The sequence below is a fragment of the Watersipora subatra genome, chromosome 10 (assembly GCF_963576615.1).
Source record: "Watersipora subatra chromosome 10, tzWatSuba1.1, whole genome shotgun sequence".
NCBI lineage: Eukaryota > Metazoa > Bryozoa > Gymnolaemata > Cheilostomatida > Watersiporidae > Watersipora > Watersipora subatra.
Window position 1 is genome coordinate 55,486,830 of NC_088717.1, and position 24,445 is coordinate 55,511,274.

The following is a 24,445-nucleotide window of genomic DNA, read 5'->3' on the forward strand; positions in this document are numbered from 1 at the left end:
ATTTTCTTCCCGACTTTTCGAGAGCAAAGACACTCTATTTAGTATCTTTGACATCCATTACAAATTAGCGTAGTTTCCTACGTAGGATTTTTCAAGGGGTTCTCGTTTGCAATCGGATAGATTCCTTATTCACTGAATAACGCTACTCTGAAGCTAACTCTTTGACGTCAGCGTAGTAAACAAAGAATACGCACGCACGGCTTTATTGGAGTTCCCGCCGATACAGGGCTTGAGCGAGGAAGTGTATTTTGGGACTCACGGAATTTTTCAAGCTGCTTCTCCATAACAGTTGAACTCGATTCGTCATAGTAGTTTTAGTAAAACGTTACTGCCATATATTTTGTATCTGGAACAAGCACCTACGTTGTGTTGACAGCAGTACCGATTGATATTAGTGTACAAATAGTGCGGTTGTTTACTAAACCTCCAGCAGAGCAATGGATAGTAACAATGGGACCAAACAGTGGAGCAGAGCATCAGAAGAAATACTTAAAAACCGCTATCCTATGCATAAAGCATGTCGAGAAGGAGATATTGAAAGCGTATCGCTCTTAGTAGTATCTGGGCAACAGAATTTACTACAGGAAGATGAGTTTTATGGATGGACTCCAGCGCACTGGGCTGCTTATTTTGGAAAAGTAGGGATTTGACTACCTAAATTTATTTGCATGTGTTACTCACATTCGATAAGATACTAAATTCATAGTTATTTATATTTTCCCCATCTCATGAGTCAGTTCTTCATTTGCTAACAGCTGGCATGCTTGAGAAGAATAATCCAATCGCTCTCTTCAGAGCCGATGTCATCAAGATATCAACAGACACCTGTCCATTTAGCTGCATACGCCGGTCATCCGCAGTGTCTTGCCTGGCTTCTCAATTCTGGGTCTGACATTTCGAAAGTTGTAAGTTTGCTCGTAGTTGTGTACTTGTGAGATTTCTATCAGTGATTTCGCTTAGTGTGGTGAACCAATAAGTAGTGATTATTAACAAGCTAGTTAATGGGCTGTCAAGCGTATCCATATACTTCATGAATATGAACCATACGCCTAAACAGCGCCCGTGCTAGCAGAACTTCCTTGTCACATTCAGGCGTAACCTCTACTGCTCTCCTTTCTGGAGTCTTTTAGTCAATAATAATCAATATATCTTGTTTTTGTAATATTGTCTCCCATTTGCAGGACTATTTAGGAGAGACTGCTGTGCATAAAGCTGCTCGAACTGGAAGCATGGAATGCGTATCCTTGTTAGCTGAACGACGAGCAGATTTAAAGTAAGTTATCTTCTTTGTGTAGTGTGGCAGGATTGGGTACAATGAATTATCCAGCTCCCTAGATGAAAAGGAATATTATGTCATTTAATGATGGATAACTTCAGTTAATAATTAAATGCCCTCTCTGTAATGCATTAGCTCAAAAGCTACTGGAGGAATGTTTTTTATATTGATGGCTATGGAGTTGCCTAACGATCATAATTGCAATTATGATCACTAGATCAGTGTGAAGATGCTAACATATGTTGCAACAGTCCTTCTACCAATTATACATGTATTGAAAATAGTTAGCAGACGTTTTTGCTTAAGAGTATAATTTCACCTGTAGCTTTTAAGCTCTAAAGCACTGTGTGTAGGATAGATCGCGGAGACACTGGTATATCCCACCTTCTGGTTTCGACTTATTCTGAACATCTTTCGCAGTTTGAGTAATATGAAACTGAAAAGACAAAGTTAATAGTTATCTCTTGTAGTCATCCTCAGTCACGAATCAGCAACGAGTCAGTTGAGAAAGCTAAGACTTAATGCAGGCTCTGCATTAAGGGCCTCAGTCTTAAATGAGTTAAACCAAGGCCAGGATCTGGTCAAACTATGCAGTAAATGAAAAGTGTCAAAATCGACCTCAGTGACCAATAGAGGAGCGGCATCTATCCAACATTAAAGTTGGAACTGGGCACATGCACTTTAATCACCTTTTCTGCTAAGAAATTAAAATATACAAACCTAGATCATCGAAGTCATGGACAAAGGCTTCACATAGGCCTGCTGAACTCTGGTGTATCCAAGTTATCATTTATTTATAGAAATCATTGGTGAGTAACTTATTTCCTCCGGTTGCTGAGAGTTTTCAGTTCATTAGTGAATCACTGAACGCCCGTCACTCTTGACTGCTCGCAATTTACGTGTAATATTGCTGACAACCGTGTAGCTACACGCTAATTGAATATTTACCGCATGCTCTTCGGCGGTGAAGCCCATCCTCGCAATTGACTCACTCCATCTTGTTCACACATCCTTTGTATAAGAAATGTACATATAACATGTTGACATACGGATACCGTTGTTGCAGCGCTAAGAACAATGTCGGGCTTACGCCATACAATCTGGCAGCTCAGTGTGGATTCCCAGATTGTACCCTTTACCTCAAGAGAGTTGCTGACCAGCAGCTGCTGAAAGAGCAAGGAGCGATAGCTGAGATGGTTTTTCCTGTAGTACACTCACAGACAGTTCTCCCAGGGCAGTGTCCTGATAGGGCAGTCATGGCTCAGGTGTGTATTACTTCCAGTCATCAAAAACTGCTTAAAATTTTGTATTCTACAGAGTGAGAGTCATTTTGCTATAAGCGCCGTCTGTTTGTCCGTCTGTCTCAAGCGTCGACTGGAGGTTGAGAGAAACAAGATTGCATTGCATGGTATTTGAACTTGGGCCTTTCACTATAGCAGCTGGGCACTCTATCATCTGCACCACTCATGAGCATTGCAGAAAAATTTAACATATAGTTATTACACCTTACGAGCTCTTTCGGTGCGTCGGCATGGCTGGGTTCAATAATAATTTTGACAAAAATTGAAATTGTCGGTATACAACGCATTATGTCATTTAAGATTTAGGACAAAAATAGTTGAAATGCATTTAATCGGAATACATAGCGTAGCCCTCGATGTTTGCTGGTTGCTGTCTGTTTGTGTAGTAATGAGACTAATTACCGTACTTTTCGGACTATTAGCCACTACTTTTTTCTGACGATTTGAGCCATGCGGCTTATATAAGGGTGCGGCTATTCTGTGGCTTTTCTTTCACCGCTAGGGCGCATTAACCAGAATCTCCGGTTAGCGCGCCTCTAGCGGTGAAAGAAAATGCGAAACAATGCCTAACGTTACTGTTCCGTTAGACACTAGGTTCCAAAGCGTCAGTTAATACGAAACAGTGGCGTTAGGCACTGTTCCGTTTTAAACAGCAAAGTTGCTGCCGCGTAAAAAGCACCGTCCTGAGTTCTGATGCCTATACAAAGGTGCGGCCTATGTATTGTTTTATTATCGCTTTTTTTGGAAAATAAAGCAGATGCGGCTTATAATAATAGGGGTGCGGTTTATAGTCCGAAAAGTACTGTAACAGGTGTGTAGCTTGCTGATGATGTGGTTGATAGCTTGGAGAATTGAATGTCCAGGCGCACTCAATTATACCCTGTTTTTTGCTTTTCATCCCTCGGTTTTTTGTCAAACACAATACAATGTTTGAAAGATATTGCTTACCACTTGCAATGGTTGTTTTTACTAATGAGTTGAAACATCGGCCTCATTGCCATATGCTTTAAAACTTGAAAAGCCCCGATTTGTTCTACATAACTCTATATCTGGATCTGGTTTATCTATATCTGGATCGCAAGTTTATGAGTTTGCTAAACATAGCTTCTGACAATTTTATTGTTTTAGGTGCCTCAAACTGCCTATATCCTATTTGTAAACGATGTTAAAAATTAGCTATGTTGTTCTCGAGGCTTGCTTAGTATTTAGTAGCGTCTTGTAGGGATGTCACCATTACCGACAACTCATAACTGCGCATTGATAAGTACTCACTATGTTTCTATTGTGCGAATGATGCAGATTTGGAGTTGTGTGCACATTGGGTTACTGCGCGATAAGTGTTACAATAAACAATCACATGTTGGGGATTAACACGACGCTTTTTCAAAAAGATAAGGAAGTCTACGCCAGAGGTCAGAAGGTCATAGCGGCACACTCCTGTTTCGCGTAGTAGCACGCTTTCAAAATAGGAACGGCTGAAGTGTGGAAAACGTTTAAAATGGAATATCGTGCGTAGCATTTTATTTTCATTTGCGAGTGCCAGTTCCATCTTTTGAAAATATAAAACATTCGACAAAAATGCGTAACTAAACTCGTTTTGACTTGCGGGTTTTTCGCGTTTCCAACTGGCGGATGACACAACCTTGGGGGGGGGGGGGTGTTAACCACATCATGGAAACATAGACATAGCGACTGATGCCTAGATGTAAAATGCAATTACAATTGCAGTAAATCTTTGTTTGTATATCTATATAGCTGCAGAAGCAGTTGTAAACTTGTAACAGCCGTGCAGTTTGCATACTTTTCCTACCCCGCAGTAAACAGTATTGGTGCAGTGGAAGTATTACCTACTGCACAATGTGCAGTGCTGATGCAGTGGGAGTGTTGTTAGTTTGCATTTTGCAGTGCTAGATGCAATAGCAATTTTTGCATTACATTGTATATACACGCTCAGCACATTTTTTGTGAAAACATATCACAGAATCAAGTGTTGAGTTGACCTTGACACAACCAGAACACAATTGCAAGGTGTGAATGCTACTTGAGTACTAGTACGAATGTGGAAACTGGTTGAAATGGGAATCTATTGTGGTTTTACTATATAATATAGATGATAATATAATACTTAAACTGTAATTTCATTGGAGTAGTGTTGATGCCTGATTCCCTATTCTGAAATAAGTGAGTTCAAATGCAAGTTGAGGAGCTCTCTAAATATAGCATCAGAAAATTTTGTGCAATGACATACATATGCTTGAAAAGCCAGCAGTGTCGGTTGTTATACACGATCAATTTCACAATAATGCGCGTTTGCAGTACATATATAGCTTCAAGTTTTGAAGAATACACACTCGCAATATGCATAAATTACTAGATTATGGAAGTTAATGCGCAGTAGATGGCAGAGGCAATTAACAGTAGGGGCGCAGTAGTAGTAAATTGTACTGCGTTGCAAAACTAATGCACTGCAGAGGTGCAGTTCTAATGCTTCAAAACCCTGGCAGCTTGCGTCGAGGTTTTCCTGGTTAGCAGCTCTGCCCGAGATCTGCTAGGTAGGCCATTTCAATGATTAATTTATTCCTTGAATCCTTAAAAACTTTTTAGTGAATGAATGGCAGTGTTCCCTTTCTAATTTATTGCAACAGTATCTAGTTTAACTTCTGCTCAGACATAGATGATGCAATACCTTATGCCTACAGCGCTATTACGGGTTTTACTTGCTGCAATATTTCTTTCATACTCGATAAAGAGACGCTGCTATGTTTTCTATTACTCTGTTTGATTTGACATATGAAAGGCCAGGTTTGACTTCAATAGTGTTTCAACTCTTGTTTCTGCTAAGACGAACTATCACTAGTCCCGTGGCCATCCTGTGTACGTGAAAGATCGCCAAGTTTAATAGCTAACTGCATAGTTAAGGCCCGAATATCACTCAAATCAACGTTTAGTATGGCGATAGACCGCAACGATTAGCTGTTTTGACGTCACGATAAGCTGTACACATTACGAGCGATTAACTGTAAAAACACAATTTTGCATTTCTGATATCGCGCAAGTCCTTCTGTTATCTTTTACGATTATGTTGAACGCTCATCGCAAAAAATGTCATAGCAGCTAATCGTCGCGATCCATCACACAGTTAAGTGTAGATCTGTGTGATAGTGTACATGGACCCTGTTCCTAAATACACCAAGGTGGTCGATTGGTGCAGGTGGTAGGGTTGGTCTACCAAGTCAAAAGTTACTAGTTCGAATGCCATTGAAAACGATCTTTTTTCCGAACCTCTGCATGGCTTCAGACAGACGGACATGGTTCCTATTATGCTAAAGATCATATCCCATTTGGCCTTTTTTGGGAGACAATGATAAGGAAATTTGTCAACTTCCTCTACATTCCGCTGACTGTTAATTGCCCAGCCTGTCTGAACTATCCCTATATAGCTGTCACAATTACTTGGAACGCGGATTGGATGTTATTAACAAGTAGTATTTATTCCAAGTTACGCAAAACAACTATCATAGAAACCTCTATTTGTGATGTGATATGCTACGATAATTTTGGAGCTGTCAGTCCACCTTTAGTAAGCTTTGGAAGGAGAGGCCAAGTATCGTGTCAGCGATAAACAAAGTGGTCAATCCAAGTGAAACCACTCGATCGCTCATGATTAACAGATGCCACCCTGACTCGGTGAAGTCTCTTCTTATTGGCCATTGTAGTGGAATAAAACTCTTCTTATTGGCCATTTTAGTGGAATAAGTCTCATCTTATTGGCCATTGTAATGGAATAAGTCTCTTCTTATTGGCCATTGTAGTGGAATAAGTATCTTCTTATTGGCTATTGTAGTGGAATAAAACTCTTCTTATTGGCCATTGTAGTGGAATAAGTCTCTTCTTATTGGCTATTGTAGTGGAATAAGTCTCTTCTTATTGACTATTGTAGTGGAATAAGTAACTGAAAACTGAGCATGAGCAATCTGAATTTTTGACTAATTGTTGCGCAAGTTTTGATCAGCTTTTACCCACAAATTGTTTTGAATGAACCTTCAGTTTAAGCAATATCTCCCTGTTTAACACGCAGCTGTAAAGATAGCAGTTATAGTAGTTTCTTTAGGATTCAATGGGAGCTTTTCCCGTCATGATTTATTGATAGAACTGATTTTGTCGAAGATGTCATTAGCTAAATTTGTACCGAAATCTTAAATCTCGTGCAGATCTTAGCAAATAGAAGGCATAGGCTAGCAAGCTGTTTTTATTCATATGACGGAATGCTTGCAGTATGTACTGTACTTTACGTGTCTTCAGCTAAAACCCTATCTTTCGTTTTACGACTTGTAGGGTCTGAATGGTGGTTGTCTCCCCCACTCTATTGACTCTAACTGCTTAACAAGGGATGACCAGGGGATGGATATGGACTGCCCGATGGATAGCCAAGGAGACCATTTCAGTAACGGCATAGCAAATGGAAACTCCATGCAAAATGGATTCTCTTTCGGCAATGGACACGGAGATGGTTTTCCAAATGGAACCAATGGTTTCTCTTGCATCAATGGTCTACACAAAGATGTGACAATGTCTCAAGATGTTTCTTTAAACAGGGCGACAGTTGCTGGCAGAAAAAGAGGGCGAGAGGTGCTTGACGAAGATTTGGATGACTGGAAACGCGCTCGACGTCCAGAAATAGAAGCCTTTCCAGGTCAGTTATGCGCGACAGAGTCGCCGTCTGTCATGGATGTGACAGTCAAGGATAAGACCAGTTTCTCTGTGCCAGTTCGAAACCGCTGCGATGTAGATTATTTTGTCTGCAGCAGTAGCCTGCGGTACAAAAACGCTCCTTGTCTTTAGATGACCTGTTGGTTTGTAGAGCTCAGGCTAAATGCTCATCCCTTCATCAGCTATCTTGCGAGTCGACACTAATTTGGATGAGTAAAAGTTATCATCTGATTGCAGAGGCTCTTCCTGTTATGATGTCTCGACCTCACCAGCCATGTTCTCTCCAGCAAACGCACTCAACCTCTGTAGATGAGCACTTTCGGTGTGTTATAGCGCAGCAAGGTTATGATAGTCTTATGTATGAGAGCATGCTGAGAGATTATCACGGAGCGTGATGACTTCAATTGGCCTACATCCCCCGAATTTTAGTTTTTCGGCTAGTTAGACCATGACATGTAAATAGTCCATATAGTTTCTTTTTGATATCCTACGTAATTGACAGATCTCACAACGAAATATTAGATGTACCTTTTCTATTTTGGGTGCAAGCTGAAGTCATATTATAGTCCAATAGATCTCTTATAATTATTTTTCTCTCTTTGATCAAATTTTACACCTAAAGTAGTCTCTCTAATGTAAATTTCATTCGTGCTGAACTCTAGTACTAGACTGTCTCAAAAGTTTCTTGACTTTCACCGTAATAAGAACTATTTTTAATCTATCGCATTGTCATGCTATTGTACATAAGATTTTATTGTGTTATTATGAAATTAGTTTATATAATATTATGAACTTAAGCAAAACTTGTAGTTTCATGTCACAGATAGTATTTCTATGATGCTATTTCTAATACTTCATTGTTTCTGTTTTTGAACCAATAAACTAGTCATGACCCTGCAAAAAGTTATAAATTAGTGGTCATTGCAACAGGTGGAACAATAACCTGCATGCAATGCCTGTTGTCAAGGGATTAGTTGATATAATTCTTCATTCTCTCACGACAGATAAAAACACGTAAGATGATAATACAGTACTTGTATGCGAGTGATCACTTTTACCCTTGCAGTCATTGATGAGTGAAAACAAACTTATGTTGTCTCTACTTGGCATTAAAATGAGTAATTTCTGCACCAGTTGTTTTGTCACATGCAGATTACATACTGTTTTGAATCATTTTATTCATACCTATGCATCTTTTTTCTGCTTATTTTAAAACTAATGTATTTACTAAAAGTGTGAGATGGGGAAACGAAAAACCTAACAGATTAATGTAAAAAGTATGCTGGCAATTTGTCGTATGTGTATTAATTCGTGCCTAAATTTCTTAAATATATTTTAGCGTATATAATATTTGACAGGCTGAACTGTGTTTTAATGTGTACACCCCATGCCAAACCTCCACAAAGTTACACTCTGATAGTGAACTCTGGGGCAAGCTACTATCTTCCCCATGAAGCCATGAGAATATTCTAGAACATTCACAAGCAAAGGAACAATAGACTCCTAGCTGGTTGGCAATACTCGAACTAGTGCAGCATCTCTGGTTGTACAGGACTACTTGATGAATATTTTGGGAATAGGCCTGGTTATTTGTAAGCAGTGAACTGGCAGCACATGACATGTACAGGAAAGCACATCACAAAAAGCACATCACAATATCGACTGGGTGGATACTAATTTTATACAAACATTAATTTAATGCTCTTATGAGTCGTATCACTCCACCCAACAAACAGATAGATTTACAACACTGTTGTCAAAATTGTCAGTCAATCGGATTGACTCACTGGCAACTATGATGTCATAGCCCGGACACGCTGATAAGGTTAGTCTCCCAAACAAGATAGCCATAAATTGCAGGTCGGTATCATATTGCATTCACAAATAGCATCATTGGCAGAGCCTTACGTTGTTCAATGGATACTCGCAGATGGACTACGGATGGACGACAAATAAATAATATTTACAACAATACAAGAACTCAAAATGAACATAGAGCCAGGGATGAAATACTTGTAGCAATGATGAGCACACATAAAAGCAACAGCTTGTCTTGTCATAGCCAAGAGCTAGGAATGTTCAGTCAGCAGGCTGGGCAAAGCTAGAGGTAGAATCCAGACTAACGCAAGTCGAATAGCTTTATTGTATAACGATATGCATCCTTGTCTATTGTGGGTGGGTAACCTTGCTAGCTTAAGATCCAAAACTTCCTTAGTCAAACTTGAGGGCACAAGTCGGTATCAAGGATCTGTAAGTTCATCGATGATGATAGGGTAGCTATCGTTGTTGCTGTAGGTACTGCTAAAAGGAAGCATGGAAGCTGTTAGCTGCAGACTACGCAAGGTGCATCATAGACATTATTCCAGTTGGTCATAATAGAAATATATCTACCCTATTCATTTAGGTAGTTATAAATCAAAAGTTAAGTTATAACTAATGCTGCTCTTTGACTCAGTTGTCAGTTGACTAAATACATAATAAATTAATCTGTCCAATTTTTGCCTCACAATTCTGTACAGATATTTTCCGCCCTTGGGGAGTGCTTGATCTCAAAATTTCAAAGGTCAGTAGACTTACTGCAGTAGTTTTGATGCCAAAATGCTACATTCACTTCCTGCTAGTTGTAAAACCAATAATAGTAATTTTATCAGAGTGTCTAAGTGAACTATTAGACTCGGAGCCTTTTAAATCCAACATTAGAGTCAGGAAACAAACATTACTAGATGAGCTTGTTGTTTGGTGAAGGTTAGGCCCAAATTATTTTATTTTATGATTTCGTCACAGCAATTCACTTAGTGTCGACATAAATAAGCCAGCCAGTTTTAGATGATCACTTTCAGATAACTATAATTATTAATTATTATTATTAATTATTAACTATGTTTTACATAAACTAATTCACATCTTACAGACTAAGTCTGATCTAACCTATGCATATAAGGAAAGTATAAAAAAGGTGGTGGGAGTTTAGCTACTTTGTAGTTGTCACCTTTTGCAGTCAATGATGACATCATTTAACCGCGATTAATGAGGGGTTGCTGTACTCTTAGCTCAATAACAGGAAAACAGTATGCATTGCATTAATGGTGAAAGCATGTGTAAAATTTTACTGTGATGAAAGAGAGGAACCACGATGAAAAAAAAATTTAAATGGAGAAGATGGTAGCAGCAACAGGAACTAAGGAGAAGATGGTAGCAGCAACAGAAACTAAGGAGAAGATGGTAGCAGCAACAGGAACTAAGGAGAAGTAAAAGAATACAATGAGAAAATCAGTAATAGTTACTCGTAAGAATGATTATCATCCTCATCTTCCGCCCCTCCACTCATTGTGTTCAACTCATTCTCGCTGTCATTCTCTGTATCATTATCATCATCACTATCATCGTCGTCGTCATCATCATCATCATGGCTGCTAAGAGCGATCCTGGCATATTCGTCGGTGTCTGTGAAAGCATCACCGTTGGAGAGTATGCTTATGTGTTCATATACAGAGTGTGCGATAAAAGAAGGCGCAGTTCTGTGCTAGGCATAGATGACCAATTGAAGTACAGTAGATGCTTCTATAACCTAAGTTCCATCAAATGTAAAGATTTTATGATTTTATGTAAAGCTTTTGCTTCGCATCCCAGAAGAAATTTTACATAACATAAAGCGTCAAGTTGGTGAAAATTTTCAAATTTGATTTGAATAATGAGAACCTCGTAAAATACTGTTTTTCGTCGGCGGCACTTCGGAGAGAGAACTTTCTCACAAATAGTACGCTGAGTCTAAAATAATTTGACTTATTTTTCGATTTTATTAATACTTATTATATACAAGAAGTACGCTGTCGGCCTTAAGAAGCTGTCTGATTTCTTTAACAAAGAAATTATGGTGTATGATTTCTTTAACACCGACATGGTGTCAGTGTTAAAAAAATCATACGCCAACTAAGAGGAAGCGAAGAGATTTACTAGAAAGAAACTATAAAGAAACTACTAGAGAAAAGAAAGGGAAATGCCTACCTATGCTTTTGCAGAAGTGAATCGCATATTTCAGTTTGTCCCTGAGAATATCGATAGATGTATATCTGGGCATTTTGAGCAGGAAGAAGCAGGTGTAGCTTTCAGGTAGGAACTTGTCAGGTGGACTGTACTTGTCCAACACCTACACACACAAAAGTAAATTTAGCGTGATTGACTGGAACTCTCAATACAATCTTAAAAAACCATAGCAGCAACGCTTCGATTCTAACACGAGCTCTTATAAGGGATACTCGAAAATTTTTCAACCTGTTTGCATTACTGCTACTTAGTCCAGGATCTTGCAGGGTGTGCTACGTGAATAATTGTTTGGGGGTAGCCTCTAGCGTGCCCGTTCAGTTGGTAGTGAACCCGCCGAGTCCCACAACTCAGCAGAAGCAACCAACTCAAACGGAGCAACTATATATGAAAACTTACGAAATGTGTGAAGGATGGTTTTGTTTCTGTATTTCCATCAAATAAAAACTGAGAAGTCAAGCATCTGACAGGAAGTGGTGTAACCATTATATTTAAATTCTACAGACCAGTATGTGCTGGTTTAGTACACTATGTTATTATGTTCTTCAATATCCATTGGAATGGTTTCATTTATAAAAAGCTAAATGGAAAAGCTACAATTAATACCTTTCTTAATGATTGCTACTGCGAGTGACAACAAATTAATGGACACAGATTCAAAACCTCTTGCAATAATAATGCTAACATAGATTACAAAAGATTATAAGATTATCAGGTTGCTGTTTGACACAATGAATAGGTCCTTGACTAGATAAAAATTGAGAGTTGTGGCGCCTTACTGCAAGTTCTCAGTGTGACTTTTTGAAACAGTAGCTTGTTATTGAGTGGTTTCACTTTAAAAATTTAGGCTGCCTCTACTAGCATTCTGAAGAAAGGTTAACAGTTTTATTTGTTTTAAGAGAAATAAAAGAAAAATAAAGCACATTTAAGAAGTTGTGTTAGTGTAGAGCATGTTATGTCAGTTGCTGACCAGACCCCACACCAGCGGACAATAATAGCAAATATGTATGGAAAAAAACCAAGCAACCAAACAGAATTTTGTCTGGAGACGTAAAGTGTTAGTTGTACTATAGCCTGAAGTCACTTTCACTGAATTTGTCACAAAATTAATAGTTACCTGGAGAACGAAGTCTCGTCCTCTAAAGTCAGCTACAGTACGAGGGAGCCGAGTTCTCCCCCAAACAAATCTTAGGAACAAACTTCGCTCCACATTACTAAATTCTTCCATTACTTGCCAGAACCAGGAAATGAGTGGTGCGTTTGGATCAACTCCTTTGTAAGTCGCCACCTGTAAACCAAACATGCCGAGCGAGCTGGAGAGGCAAAGATAATGCCCATAACAATGTTATTCAACCAGACTGCTCAGAGTACAGGTGAAGACAAAAAGATAATACCAGGATGACAAAAAATTGCAGTGATGTCATGACATACCGACTGAAGCAGAGCAAGGGGGATGTCTGGACTTCCACAGGCCATAACCTCAAGTTCTGAGCCAGTAAATAAAGACAGCAAGGGAACGGGTATCACTTTGGCCATACCCTCCCTCACCCATGATATCTGTTCATCACATTCGTGTAGCCTAAATAGAACGAATGCATCGTCACCTCAACAGCCATTCACGTGTCAAGGATTTGTAAACGCTTATCAATGTGATGAGTTGAACAAGACTCATGCCGTAATCCTATCATCTAGATGATGAGATACTTGTCACACTTATGGACACAAGTATGCCCATAAGTGTGATAATTCATACTTATGGACACTCTTGCAAACTCGGCACTTTTAAGATATCCCTTGTGCTACAATGCTCTATATATTCATTATTATATTATGTAATCATATAATAATGAACATAATATATCTCTGTATATGAGAAAACTTGGACACTTGGCACTACAACTTTGCATTATAGCTGTTGAGCCACTTCTGTACAGGTTCCAACAAAAAAACCGCAAGGAAAATAGGGCTGTAAGAGAATTACAGCGGAATATTTTTTTGGCATAAATACATGTAGAAGAGAGCTTTTTTTGATCCTGTCACATACGAGTGCCACGGCATTGCAAGCGACCTTCATTTCCCTACAGCTGCATAAAATATATTTTGTAGGTGCCATTTCCTTCCCCACTGGGCAGATGTGTTAGCTGAGCGTTAAGAAATAACAATTTTTGACAACCATTTGCTGCAATACAGTTTGATGCGTCAAAAAGGCAGAAACTGCATTGGGTAAAACATGTTTTAGCAACTCACAGGAAATTGAGCAACTCACATAAACGGCGGTTGTGTTGTGAAATATTTGAATTTTCAATTGAAGTTTTTTTCACCAAACTCTCTCCTGAACGACTTTGTTCCAGAATTGCATGTCTTTTAGCATGTGATACTTTAAACTATAGACCTTAAACTGAGTATAAGCAAGGTTACAATACCTGGGATTGACCTAGTTGACACCTCGGATTAAGTGAAGCTGATACAGCAGGGTCAGTGGAGAGAATACAAGACAATAAACACTCCCTTATCATCTAACTCGAGCACAATTTAAACAGAGAACTTGAAACTGAGAGAAAGATATGAACGAGTGTTTACCGGTACTTGAGGGCGAGGCTAACATACTCCCGCTTGTTCTCAGGAGTTATCTTACTATGCTTGTGACTCAGTTGGACCACCTGCCCTGTCACACTGCTCGTGCTGAAGCCTAGCTCTGCTGATGACAGCGTTTCATCAGGCATATCCTTAATGCTTTTTAAGCCTGGGAACCATGAAACAGGAAACACTCTTTCCAATAGGATTGTATTGGACAATAATTCATATATGCAGAATGTATTTCCATAATAAAATAAAGTAATATTTTTCACTAGACTGATGTTTTTACTAAACCCATTTAGGAGAACTACAAAACAGAACATATTATGTGTATAACAACGATGCAAGTCTAAAGCTAAGTTTAGCTAACGACAGTGTTATACTAATGTCTAGTGTGCCCCGTAGCTACACAATTTTTTTAGTTGTTTTGTTATATACACGACTATAGGAAGTATGTCATACCTTAAAACCAACCCCTTGCTATCAACTCATGAAAACTATATAGAGTGCAAACAATATGAATTGAATTAAAGATTTTGTAGTGATATTAAAAGGCAGAAAGCTACCTGGCAAAAAGCTCTTGTCCACCTCGCTGATGTCAGATGTTTGGTGATCTATTCCGACCAGCTGCCTCCAGACAGGCTCAGCTAAAGCAAGAGACAGGGGACTACCTGTTCGTACCGCAATACCTGCAATTAAAAGATATAAGGCCATTAAGAGGCCAGAACTAGCTAATACACTTACAACATTAATACACAAGAATAAATGTACAAAGGTCTTTGATTTGGCTAGTTTGCCAGTCTATGAAATATTTATGTGCGTTACTACAGCCATACGAGCAACTATAATCCTGGCTGTTGTGGAGAGGCACTAATGAAACCAACTGTCCGATACTCTCCACCGACAGAACCAACCCCTTTTCATCCCACATGTGCAGTAGACAAAAGATGAGCAATGAGCCTCGAGAAAAAAATTAGTCTATTCTAGCTATCTTCCAAACTCTAGCATATCCTCGAAACTATAAAAAGGTTGATTCACTCTGCTAAACCTCTACTCACAGTTGGGGAATTAGACGGAAGGTACAAACCTATGAGAATGCCAAGCATCTTAAACATATTATGGTGAAGCTTGCTGTTACAGGACGGGTTGAGGAGAAAGCAGTCTCTGTTAGCACCAGCTTCAGCAACTCCATTTGGTGTCGGGCACAAGATGCTCACTGAACCATTCTGCAGCTCCTCACAGATCTCTGCAATCGACTCACTGTAGCCTCCTCCACAGTCGTCAACCTATAATAGCATTACGATGAGGTTATGATCAGTTTACAATCATGTTATGATTATGGTACGATCATGCTATGATCAGTTTACGATCATGTTATGATCGAGTTACGATCAGGTTAGGCTCATTTTACGATCATATTACAATCATGTTACGATCAACGCATAGCTTGTGTGAGAGAACATAATTCTTAACCCTTTCGTGGGCGAATTTTCAAAACTAAATCAGGCTCCCATGGGCGAATTAATTTTCCAAAAAATCAATTTTTTTCAAAAGGTTCATACACTTTTCTGTGTGTTATTATGTGCATATCTCTATGTTTAAAGGTGCATATGTATACATGTATATGTCCATAGGCATATATATATTATAAACAAATAAAAATGTATAACATAAAATATATGCTTTTCATAATAATTGTCTATTTACGAATGATATTTTCGAAAGCATTCTCCTTTACAAAGGCCCACATCCCAGTCTTTGCACCATGTACTTATTTGTGCAACAAAGAGCTCCCACAAAATTGTACTTCCTGGATTGACAGGCTCAAAAAACTTTTCAAAATACTCTACTGGTTGAGCATCTACTGGAGTAAATACTGGACCTGTCACTGCTCTAAACTGCTGAATTGTAGGAGATTTATCTCTGTTTATGTTGGTTATATTCTTCCAGGCACTGGCATCACTCCTACTCACATCCTCATCATTACTGCTACCAGCCTTTTCATCACTGTCACTTCCAGATGTAAAGTCATTACAATCACAATTCAAACCTGATTCACTGCCATCTCTTGCTACTAAATCTAAAAAGTCACTGTCATCTCTGAATCTTTTAGTAATTTCGGTACTAGTACTTGCTTTATGAGAATAATCTCGGGAGGTTCTTTTAGAAGTCGCCATGACGGTAAACTAAAGTCAAACTCTCAAAAAATTCGGTAAACAAAAGCTAAAACCGAAGCAAGAAAAATAAAAGTTGATAAATTATTTAGAACAATTTTCTAATTTTTTTCGAAAGTTTATTTATTCATCACTGCTAAAAACGATCGTTTTTTTTCAACCTTGAAGTCAATTTTTGAGGCTAACCGAAACTACTATATCATAGCTTGCTATTGGTAAAAAAAGTAAACAAAAAACGGCATTTAGCTAACCAGAAACGGCAATAATAAAATACGTTACCGAAACGACCAAAACGTCGCACTGCCCATTAGCAGCCGTATCGCAAAGCGACAAAAACGTCGCACTGCCCGCGAAAGGGTTAAAAAGAGGTAAAAGTTAATACCATTATTATATAGATTTAGGTTTTTTTTGTCAACTAAAGTTTCCTCAACTAAAGTTGGTGCATAATTGGTTTAGTATGACAGCTAGGCAAACAAAAACATGTCACACCAAGAATAGCCTGAACGTGATTACAAGTTCTGAAAACCCTAAATCAAACTGTGCTAGGTTCCTGGGTAACAGAAAGTAATATAATTTGAGAACTGAATGTGCCTCTTTGTGTCACTGGCTAAACCAAAATTTGGCTATGGTCATTTAACTACGGCGAATTATTTTTCAATTGATCAGACGTTATTGGAAGGTTTACATTTAAATATAACTACCGTAAGTCCTCATGCTCAAGCCGCGCGGCTTGTGCTCAAAACCAGATAATTCACGAAAGAAAAAATAATCCTCCAACAAGCCGCGTATGCCCACAGACTGCGGCTAATGACCGAGGTTAATGACCGAGGTTTTGTCGTCCTTGACCCCTTCAGGAGCGAGAGTGTTGAGAAGGGTTTCATTATACCCAGTACTCTTGAATAAGAAAACAGGCTACATCAGTACATGTGAAAAGAATTTTCTTTTACTTCCAAGTTCGAATTAAAATTTCTAAACCCTTGCATCAACAACTTTTTGTCATGTCTCAGCTAAAATTTTTATTGCGCTGTTAGAAGGCTTCACGTTTATGGAAATATGCGGTCAGGAATGAAACGGTTTTAATGACCTACGACTGCGGTGAGTTAAACAATAGCGATAAATTCTTCGTTAGTCTAAAGTATTCCATATACATGACCATGAAAATAAACCAGTAGGTCGCCAAAATCCCGTACATAAAAGTGTATCATGACTGCGGTTCTATGGTTATAGCGCGGAACTGAGCAGAGACCGCATTTATCGAGAAGCCGCCCTAAGCCTCACATAAGTTTTAAAAACTTGGATTTAGCCGCGGCTTATTACCTTGAACCAGAAGCCGCGCTCAGCGACAAGTCGCGCGGCTTGTGCATAAGGACTTACGGTATTGCAAATACACTCGGAAGATAATATTTTAAACTAAAAACTAAAGCAAATACTTTGTAGTCATAATCAGTGAATAACAAGGATGTTCTAAACTAATCCTCCCACAGACATTAATACTGCATCCAAAATCTTTCAAACTGACCTTGACCTACAGTTCAGGACTGACAAATAAATCCGATTGAGTTACTATGAGATACGCATCCAACCACAATAAAATACTAATGATGTTTCAAAAAATTGATGCCATAAATTGGAAGGAAATCTATGAGATCTAATGTGTTGCTGAAAATTCTAATAAAAGCAATTAACTTAGAAGTTTTATTAGCACTGTCAGTTGGCACGGGGCTCACTTATTTCCATCAGTACTCACCTTGAGGGCTGATCAACAGAATTCATTAATTAACACTTTCTATCCGCACCAACATACGACTTATTGTTTAAATATAAATTATTAGCAAGGACAAACGTGAATGAACAAAAGTGGATATTTTTTTTAACAAATTAAAACAGATAAATTTCAAAAATTAGCCTCAACCTCTTTTGGGTAATTTTTTCTGACAAATTGCTTCAATAGAGTGCAGAGGATGTGCTGGTAAAGCAATGACAAGTCATGAACTGCAACATAAGAATGCAACTTTATCTCATTGGTGATCTACGACTTTCACAAGGAAATGCACATTTGAAGCACCAAACATGCAGACAGAATATCTACGAGTTAAAACTTTAAACAGCGATGCATCTGTTCAAACACAAAGAGTATGTTGTATAACTTGGAAGAAACATGCTTTTCCTGTAAGCGATACCCACCGACTCGCCAACAAACTTGACCTTCCACACTCTGTGGGGCAGCAACAGGGACTGTGGAGTGAATGTGGCCATCATAGAAACGAGCTGTCCAAATACAGATTTTGTTCCGTCTACACCTGCGAGCCCTCCCCTGGATCTTGACTTTTTCACCTGCTCAGGCATAAAAACTAACCTTAGTCGCTGTTTGGTGTCAGCAAACTTTCTGAAGCAAAATGAACCAGCTACAGGCCAACATAAGGAACTAACTAAAAGGTTTAGCCTAATTTATGTCAAGTCTGGTGTCAAGGTCATGAACGTAATAAATAATAATTGTCCGTTAACACTTATGAAATACAAAATTGATAACTGTGTCTTCTTTATTTCCATGGTTATTAATAAAGATACGCCAACTCATTCTGTCACAAAGATGTATGAAAATGCATGTACAAACATACTTCCATGCCAAAAGCCACCATAGAGTACAGTAGTAAAGTTCCATCAAATACACTGTTCATAAGCTACATGTGCGCGCTAGAAAGGCATCAAACTAAAATGCACATATGCCTTATAGTCGAGGACACCACTGATAAGAAGGGAGATGGTGAGGGTTCCAACCAAGCCATATCTAGAGGAGCTGTTCACAAGTCATACCTGATATCGATTGAGCTCAATGACAGGCCCGTGTTGCCGGTCTCTCACCATTGTTGTCTGTATGTTTTTACGCAGAACCCCTTCTTTAGTCTGAGAGATGAGAGTAGTTCTCAGGCAGCTGGTTACATATGGATCCGCCAGGTTCACCATCGGTGTGATGGGACAGAATATGTTTGAAAAGTGGTGTAATAGTATCAACCTATAAGATTAGGTTAGGGAGAATGCTCTATAGCAGCATGCCCAGCCAAAAAACTACCGACCCGTAAACATCTAGCTCGAGTTATGAACATTCCAACGCTGAATGTTCGTCAAGGCTGCAAGTCATGCAAGAAAGTTGCTGAGCAATAACTAGGGCACCAGGCTTAGTCGCAGACCTTGAACAAAATTATGGCACAATCCTCTAAACAATGCACGCCTACAACGATTTGCCATTTTATGGAGTAGGCATGCAGCCACCATCCACAGACTACCTTAGTATCAACAGTTCATAGGAAGACAGGCTATCGTGTGCTATCACACACCAACACATATATGCACACCATAAGATCAACATACGAACTGAATCTACACACCTGTTTCTTAGTGTCGTTATAGGCAGATGGTGCAAGTGGTTATATTCCATCGGTATGCTGCTAGGAACCTTGCCTTGGCTCTCAGGTTTTGTAGTAGACCAGGCTACACTGTGAGCAGATCCACAGGCTACACGATTTATCATTTTACCTGTAAAAACCAATATTTATTTTAACTATTAAATTAGAACGTAAAAGCTCACATCAGATCCTCAGAGTCGTCCAAGATTTTGATCTATCAAAACCAATCGATTGTTGAGCAACTCAACTCTTATACATACAGTGAATAAGACATGAGAGTCAAATACCAACCATTCAAGGCGAGGACTTGTCGAGGTCTTTGAATAGCATTAGTGCTCCCGTCTCCCAGTTGTCCTTCATCGTTATCTCCCCATGTATAAACATCGTTGTTATCTGACACAGCTACACAATGAAGAGAGCCACAGGCTATCTCCACGATACGCTTATCCTGTAACTCAGTTACCTGTCTGGGGAACCTAATGTGATCATCTGAGCCGTGCCCTAGGCGATGGTAATCTCCTTTACCCCTGCATAGTACAAAGATACACGGTAAAGCCTCGGCATACCTTCTAAAGTTAAGTAACTGAACGTACACATCGCTGAAAGGTCTGATGCTTGGAGTAGCTACCAGATGAATGTCTGATGGCAAAAGGGGCTGCCACATAAATGTCTAAGAGTTAGAGTGGCTACCAGATAGATGTCTGCTGCTTATGAATGGCCAACAAATAAGGCGGCTCTCCCTATTGGCTAGTCTGACACAGTATTTTAACCCATCAGCCACTCATAAAGTTTGTCAGTGGCACCAGTACTGGTAGGAAATATTTTGGTATTTGTCACAACGAAACAAAAAATATTTGGCGAAGACCGATATTAATTACACACCAATTGAATAAACATCAATAGTACTCCTATTGTAATGACACGGAGATTAAAAACATGATCTCTATAGGAGAAAAGAAGGGGCGCAGCTCCATCAGCCCATCACAATTATTTGATGATTGAGATGGGCCAGAGCTAATATTCATCAATGAAAATACCACTGCAATCAGTTTGTACAATTAGGGATAAGGCTGAGGGTGTAGCAAAGGATAGAAGTTACAGTTCAACTAGTGATAGTAAACAAAAGCTAACAATTGGAACATGAGCTATTTCAACTTTGATAGCTGCATGATAGCCTTGAGCTCGTAGGTCACTCACCAGGTGAAGAGAGCACCATCTGTGCTGAGAGCAACGGAGAATTGCGATCCACACTCGACACGACAGATGCAATATCCTTCTAGTTTATCTACTATCTGAGGAGTTTTGCAACCATCACTTCCTCCTCTACCTAACTTTCCATAGTCTCCATCTCCCCATGACCAGACCTGGCCTCCTTCCGTAATACAGAGAGTCTGAGCATCTCCAGAGCCACATGCTATGTCTATCACCTTGTTACCTGTACAAACATGTCATCGAACGTGACGGCAAAATATCAGAGTTACTATCAAAACAGTGAACAATGTCGGTTTGATATGACAGCTGAACAACTGCATTTAGTAGGTCGATGAGATAACTCTCGCTGACATGAGTCAGTAATGTTTCAAAAGAATAGATCCTGTGATGAGGCAATGATGAGGTCATTTAAACAAAAGGTTGAACACCCAAATGTACACCTGGCAGCATCAGACAGTCAGAGCGTACACCACACAACAGGTATGAGAAAACAGGTCATTTGGAAAAACATTGATCAACCAAATGTATATTACTCGACATCATAAACCTAGAGAGCACTCCATTCAACATCAGACAAAGAAAAAACATACACCACACAACTTACAGGTGCACACAAAAATGCTTGAGCATTTACAATGCATGTATAAGTAGAAACATCCACAACCCAGCGCATCCAAAGCAACAGCACAAGCAGTGCAACAATAAGCAGCGGTGAGCAAGTCTCACCGACAAGAGCATCGACCAATTTTGGTTTCATCTGATCATCGCTGTCTCCATGGCCAAGTCTACCATACCGGCCTTTGCCCCATGTGTAGAGTTCACCCTGAGCGGATATGGCAGCGCTGTGGGCCCCACCAGCTGCAACCTTGATTATCTCCACTCCTCGAAGTGACTCAATCATCATTGGCTTCTCACACGGCATCCTAAGAAACTAGTACTTATGCAACTAAGTTCCATACATGAAAGCAATAAGCCCGCCATGATTAGAGTGCAGACTCTACTATATTGATGATAAAGCAATATAAAAGGAGACTAAATACCTTGTCTGGAAAATGTCAATTTAGATACTAGTATAGATATAACAGGTGTCTGCTTGTCACAGATTAATTGCCTTTGAATTTGCTAGTTTTATGATATTATTAATATGCATGTACATGCAGATGTTGTAGGCCTGATGAACTCAGGTGCACAGGCTAATAAGGCGGGATAAATAGCTGTAAAATTCCCACCAATAACAATCTTCTGAAGATGAGAACTAGAGACTAGAGAGCTGCCATATAAAGTAGTTATTCATGACGGAGTGTCCACTGCTATGTCTGCGCAATTAAACTTCTATAACGGTCAAACATTTACGACTGCAAATAAAGTCAGCTCTACACTTACCAGAACATCAGCTTGATGGTTAGGCCAAGGTAAGTTCATACATAAACTCAAAGTATGGCCACGGTATATGCTATACTACCCCTGATATTACTTTCCAATGCATACGAAACTCTCTAGGCTACGCAATAAACATTCAATACCTATGTCTGTAGCTCTAACAGATTCTTACATAACTCACTTATTTCGATTGTTGCACATGTATGACACATCTATGCACATGTATGACACATCTATGCACATGTATAACACATCTATGCTTGAGTTGTGTTAAAATCTCTACACAAGCTGATTCTGCAGAGCCTTGTGTATGTGACTCACCTGTTACCATGACCTAGTTTACCATCCTCGGCCTCTCCCCAAGAAAAGACTTCTCCATCAGCTGTCAAGGCAAGGCAGTGCTTTCCACCAGCATTCACAGCAATCTGCTTTATGAAATAATGCTGCAGTCGGTCCAAAAGAGTGGGAATCGCAACCGAATCTGTACCACCCACCCCTAGTCGGCCTCCAGCCCCATAGCCTGTTGCATACACCTATAACAGAGATGAAATGAGTAGTAATCAACAACTAGCAACCATACTAACTTCACTATATCCCAGAATGCTAGTATTTAGGCAGAGTTGTGTCGAATACCTAACTAAAAACCAACATATTGTAAATGTATTTCAGCTATATTTTCAAACACATTTATAGTATGTTTTTAGCATCGCAAACTGATAAAAAGGTTTATTACCACTATCTGACAAGTCATGCAAGTACTTGAACAGTCATGCAAATATTTGACAAATCATGCAGGTACTTGATAAGTTATGCAGGTGATTGAAAAGTTATGTAGGTACTTGAAAAGTCCTGGGGTACTTGACAAATCATGCAGCAACTTAATAAGTCATACAGCTAATTAACAAGTAATGCAGCTACTCGAAAAGTCATGCAGTTACTTGACAAGTCATACAGCTATCGAAAGCGTAATGCAATATAATAAGAAATGATCAAATGAGATAAAAGTGAAGGTAGTCTTCTATCTGGCTCGATAATGATTTCGGTTTTAGCTTTATCCCACAGGACAACTGAGAAATTCAACTATCCGGTTTTGTATGAATGTTCTTTGCGTTAGATTTAAACACCGCCAATTCATTGGTCATTCGCTGTGAACAAGAATGCACAATTCGTACACGTCATCGAATGACTGCTTGGGACCGTGGTCATTTTTTGTGCAATGGTCAAATATACATGCACATTTGAGCCAATTACAAAGGAGCTGATGGTTTCAATGGCCTGAAATCAGGTGAGTTTATATATAATACTCTGCTTAACAACATGTTGTTATTAACACGTTAATTATTAACATGTTGTTAACAGCTTGGTTGAACTGAACATGATCCAGCAGGGCCTTCGAAATTGTGAACTACTACAAACATATTTTCACCATCTTGCACTGTCCAGGGCTTACTTTTCCGTCAGTTGTGACGATAAAGAGTGTCTGTTCACCTCCCACCACCTGAGCTGGCTTCAAGTTAGCTATAGAGTCACAGGCTGTGGGCATCCTAACTTTGGCCCCCTCTATGCCTCCTAATTGACCTCGGTGGTTGTGTCCCCACCCAAATATCTGACAATCACCTGAATAAATAGAAAAAAATGTATAGCGCCGGCGATATCAGGCACTGATAGGTTTATTTAGATACAGTAATCATTCTACCTGCAAATAGCTGTTTTCAAGCCATTAGTGCAGAAAGGATAAAGCATTATTATAGCTTAAAGATTGCAAAGAACTTCTACTAGTCATAACGCTCAACAGACATGGTCTATAACAGTTTATAAGATATGCAGTATATTATACATATCCATGTAAACATAATAAATATATTTTATCACGCATAACATAGAAATGAAAAGCTTCCAGTGTATAAAATTATAAACCATATAGAAAGTAAAATCATCTAGCTGAGATAGCGCTGGTACATATAAGTTGTCTTGCAATCTATACTAAGTCAACCCTAAATATACGACTAGGGTATATTACTAACATCCGTCCAAGTAGCTATTCAACTTACCTCCCCATGACAGCACCCATTCATCCGGCTGCCTATTCAGCCAATGAACAAGCTGCACATCCAACTCATGAGTAAAGACTCCATTGTCTTCATATTGCATATCCTGTGGTCCAGGGTCTATCTCCGAAATGGTCTTCCTTACCTGTCATGTAAGATAAACCAGAGCATACAACAACTTGCTCCAAAGTACAACTGCCTCTACATGTGCCAACAAGCCCTATTATTTAGTTCTGCTGTATATGTATCTTATTTTGCAAACGGGCATAACTCTATCAATACATCGATCAAACTTACAACTTGTCGTGTCAATTAGCCTGCG

The 24,445-nt window shown here is 39.2% G+C and overlaps 2 protein-coding genes across 3 annotated transcripts in view; one reads left to right on the top strand and one right to left on the bottom strand.

Annotated features, from left to right (window-relative positions):
• Positions 1-221: 221 nt before the first annotated feature.
• LOC137405803 (ankyrin repeat domain-containing protein 10-like) lies at positions 222-8,396 on the top strand. 2 transcript variants are annotated; one of them, XM_068092210.1, is made up of 6 exons: positions 222-638; positions 756-905; positions 1,182-1,273; positions 2,343-2,541; positions 6,913-7,270; positions 7,525-8,396. In XM_068092210.1, the coding sequence occupies exons 1-6, from the start codon at positions 438-440 to the stop codon at positions 7,680-7,682; spliced, it is 1,158 nt and encodes a 385-aa protein (XP_067948311.1). In that variant the 5' UTR covers positions 222-437; the 3' UTR covers positions 7,683-8,396. The 2 variants fall into 2 exon arrangements, with proteins under 2 accessions (XP_067948311.1, XP_067948312.1); XM_068092211.1 differs by having other exon boundaries at positions 7,439-7,665.
• A 255-nt stretch (positions 8,397-8,651) lies between these two features.
• Positions 8,652-24,445, bottom strand: part of LOC137407224 (E3 ubiquitin-protein ligase HERC2-like) — a 97,972-nt gene continuing 82,178 nt past the window's right edge. The window contains 17 exon segments of the mRNA XM_068093830.1: positions 8,652-9,585; positions 10,572-10,731; positions 11,293-11,434; positions 12,446-12,616; positions 12,760-12,907; positions 13,909-14,071; positions 14,472-14,594; positions 14,993-15,191; positions 18,264-18,413; positions 18,894-19,092; positions 19,466-19,613; positions 19,775-20,010; positions 20,681-20,918; positions 21,422-21,618; positions 22,397-22,608; positions 23,526-23,692; positions 24,127-24,268. Of these exon segments, the coding sequence (XP_067949931.1) occupies positions 9,528-9,585; positions 10,572-10,731; positions 11,293-11,434; positions 12,446-12,616; positions 12,760-12,907; positions 13,909-14,071; positions 14,472-14,594; positions 14,993-15,191; positions 18,264-18,413; positions 18,894-19,092; positions 19,466-19,613; positions 19,775-20,010; positions 20,681-20,918; positions 21,422-21,618; positions 22,397-22,608; positions 23,526-23,692; positions 24,127-24,268 (2,853 nt within the window). The 3' untranslated portion in view covers positions 8,652-9,527.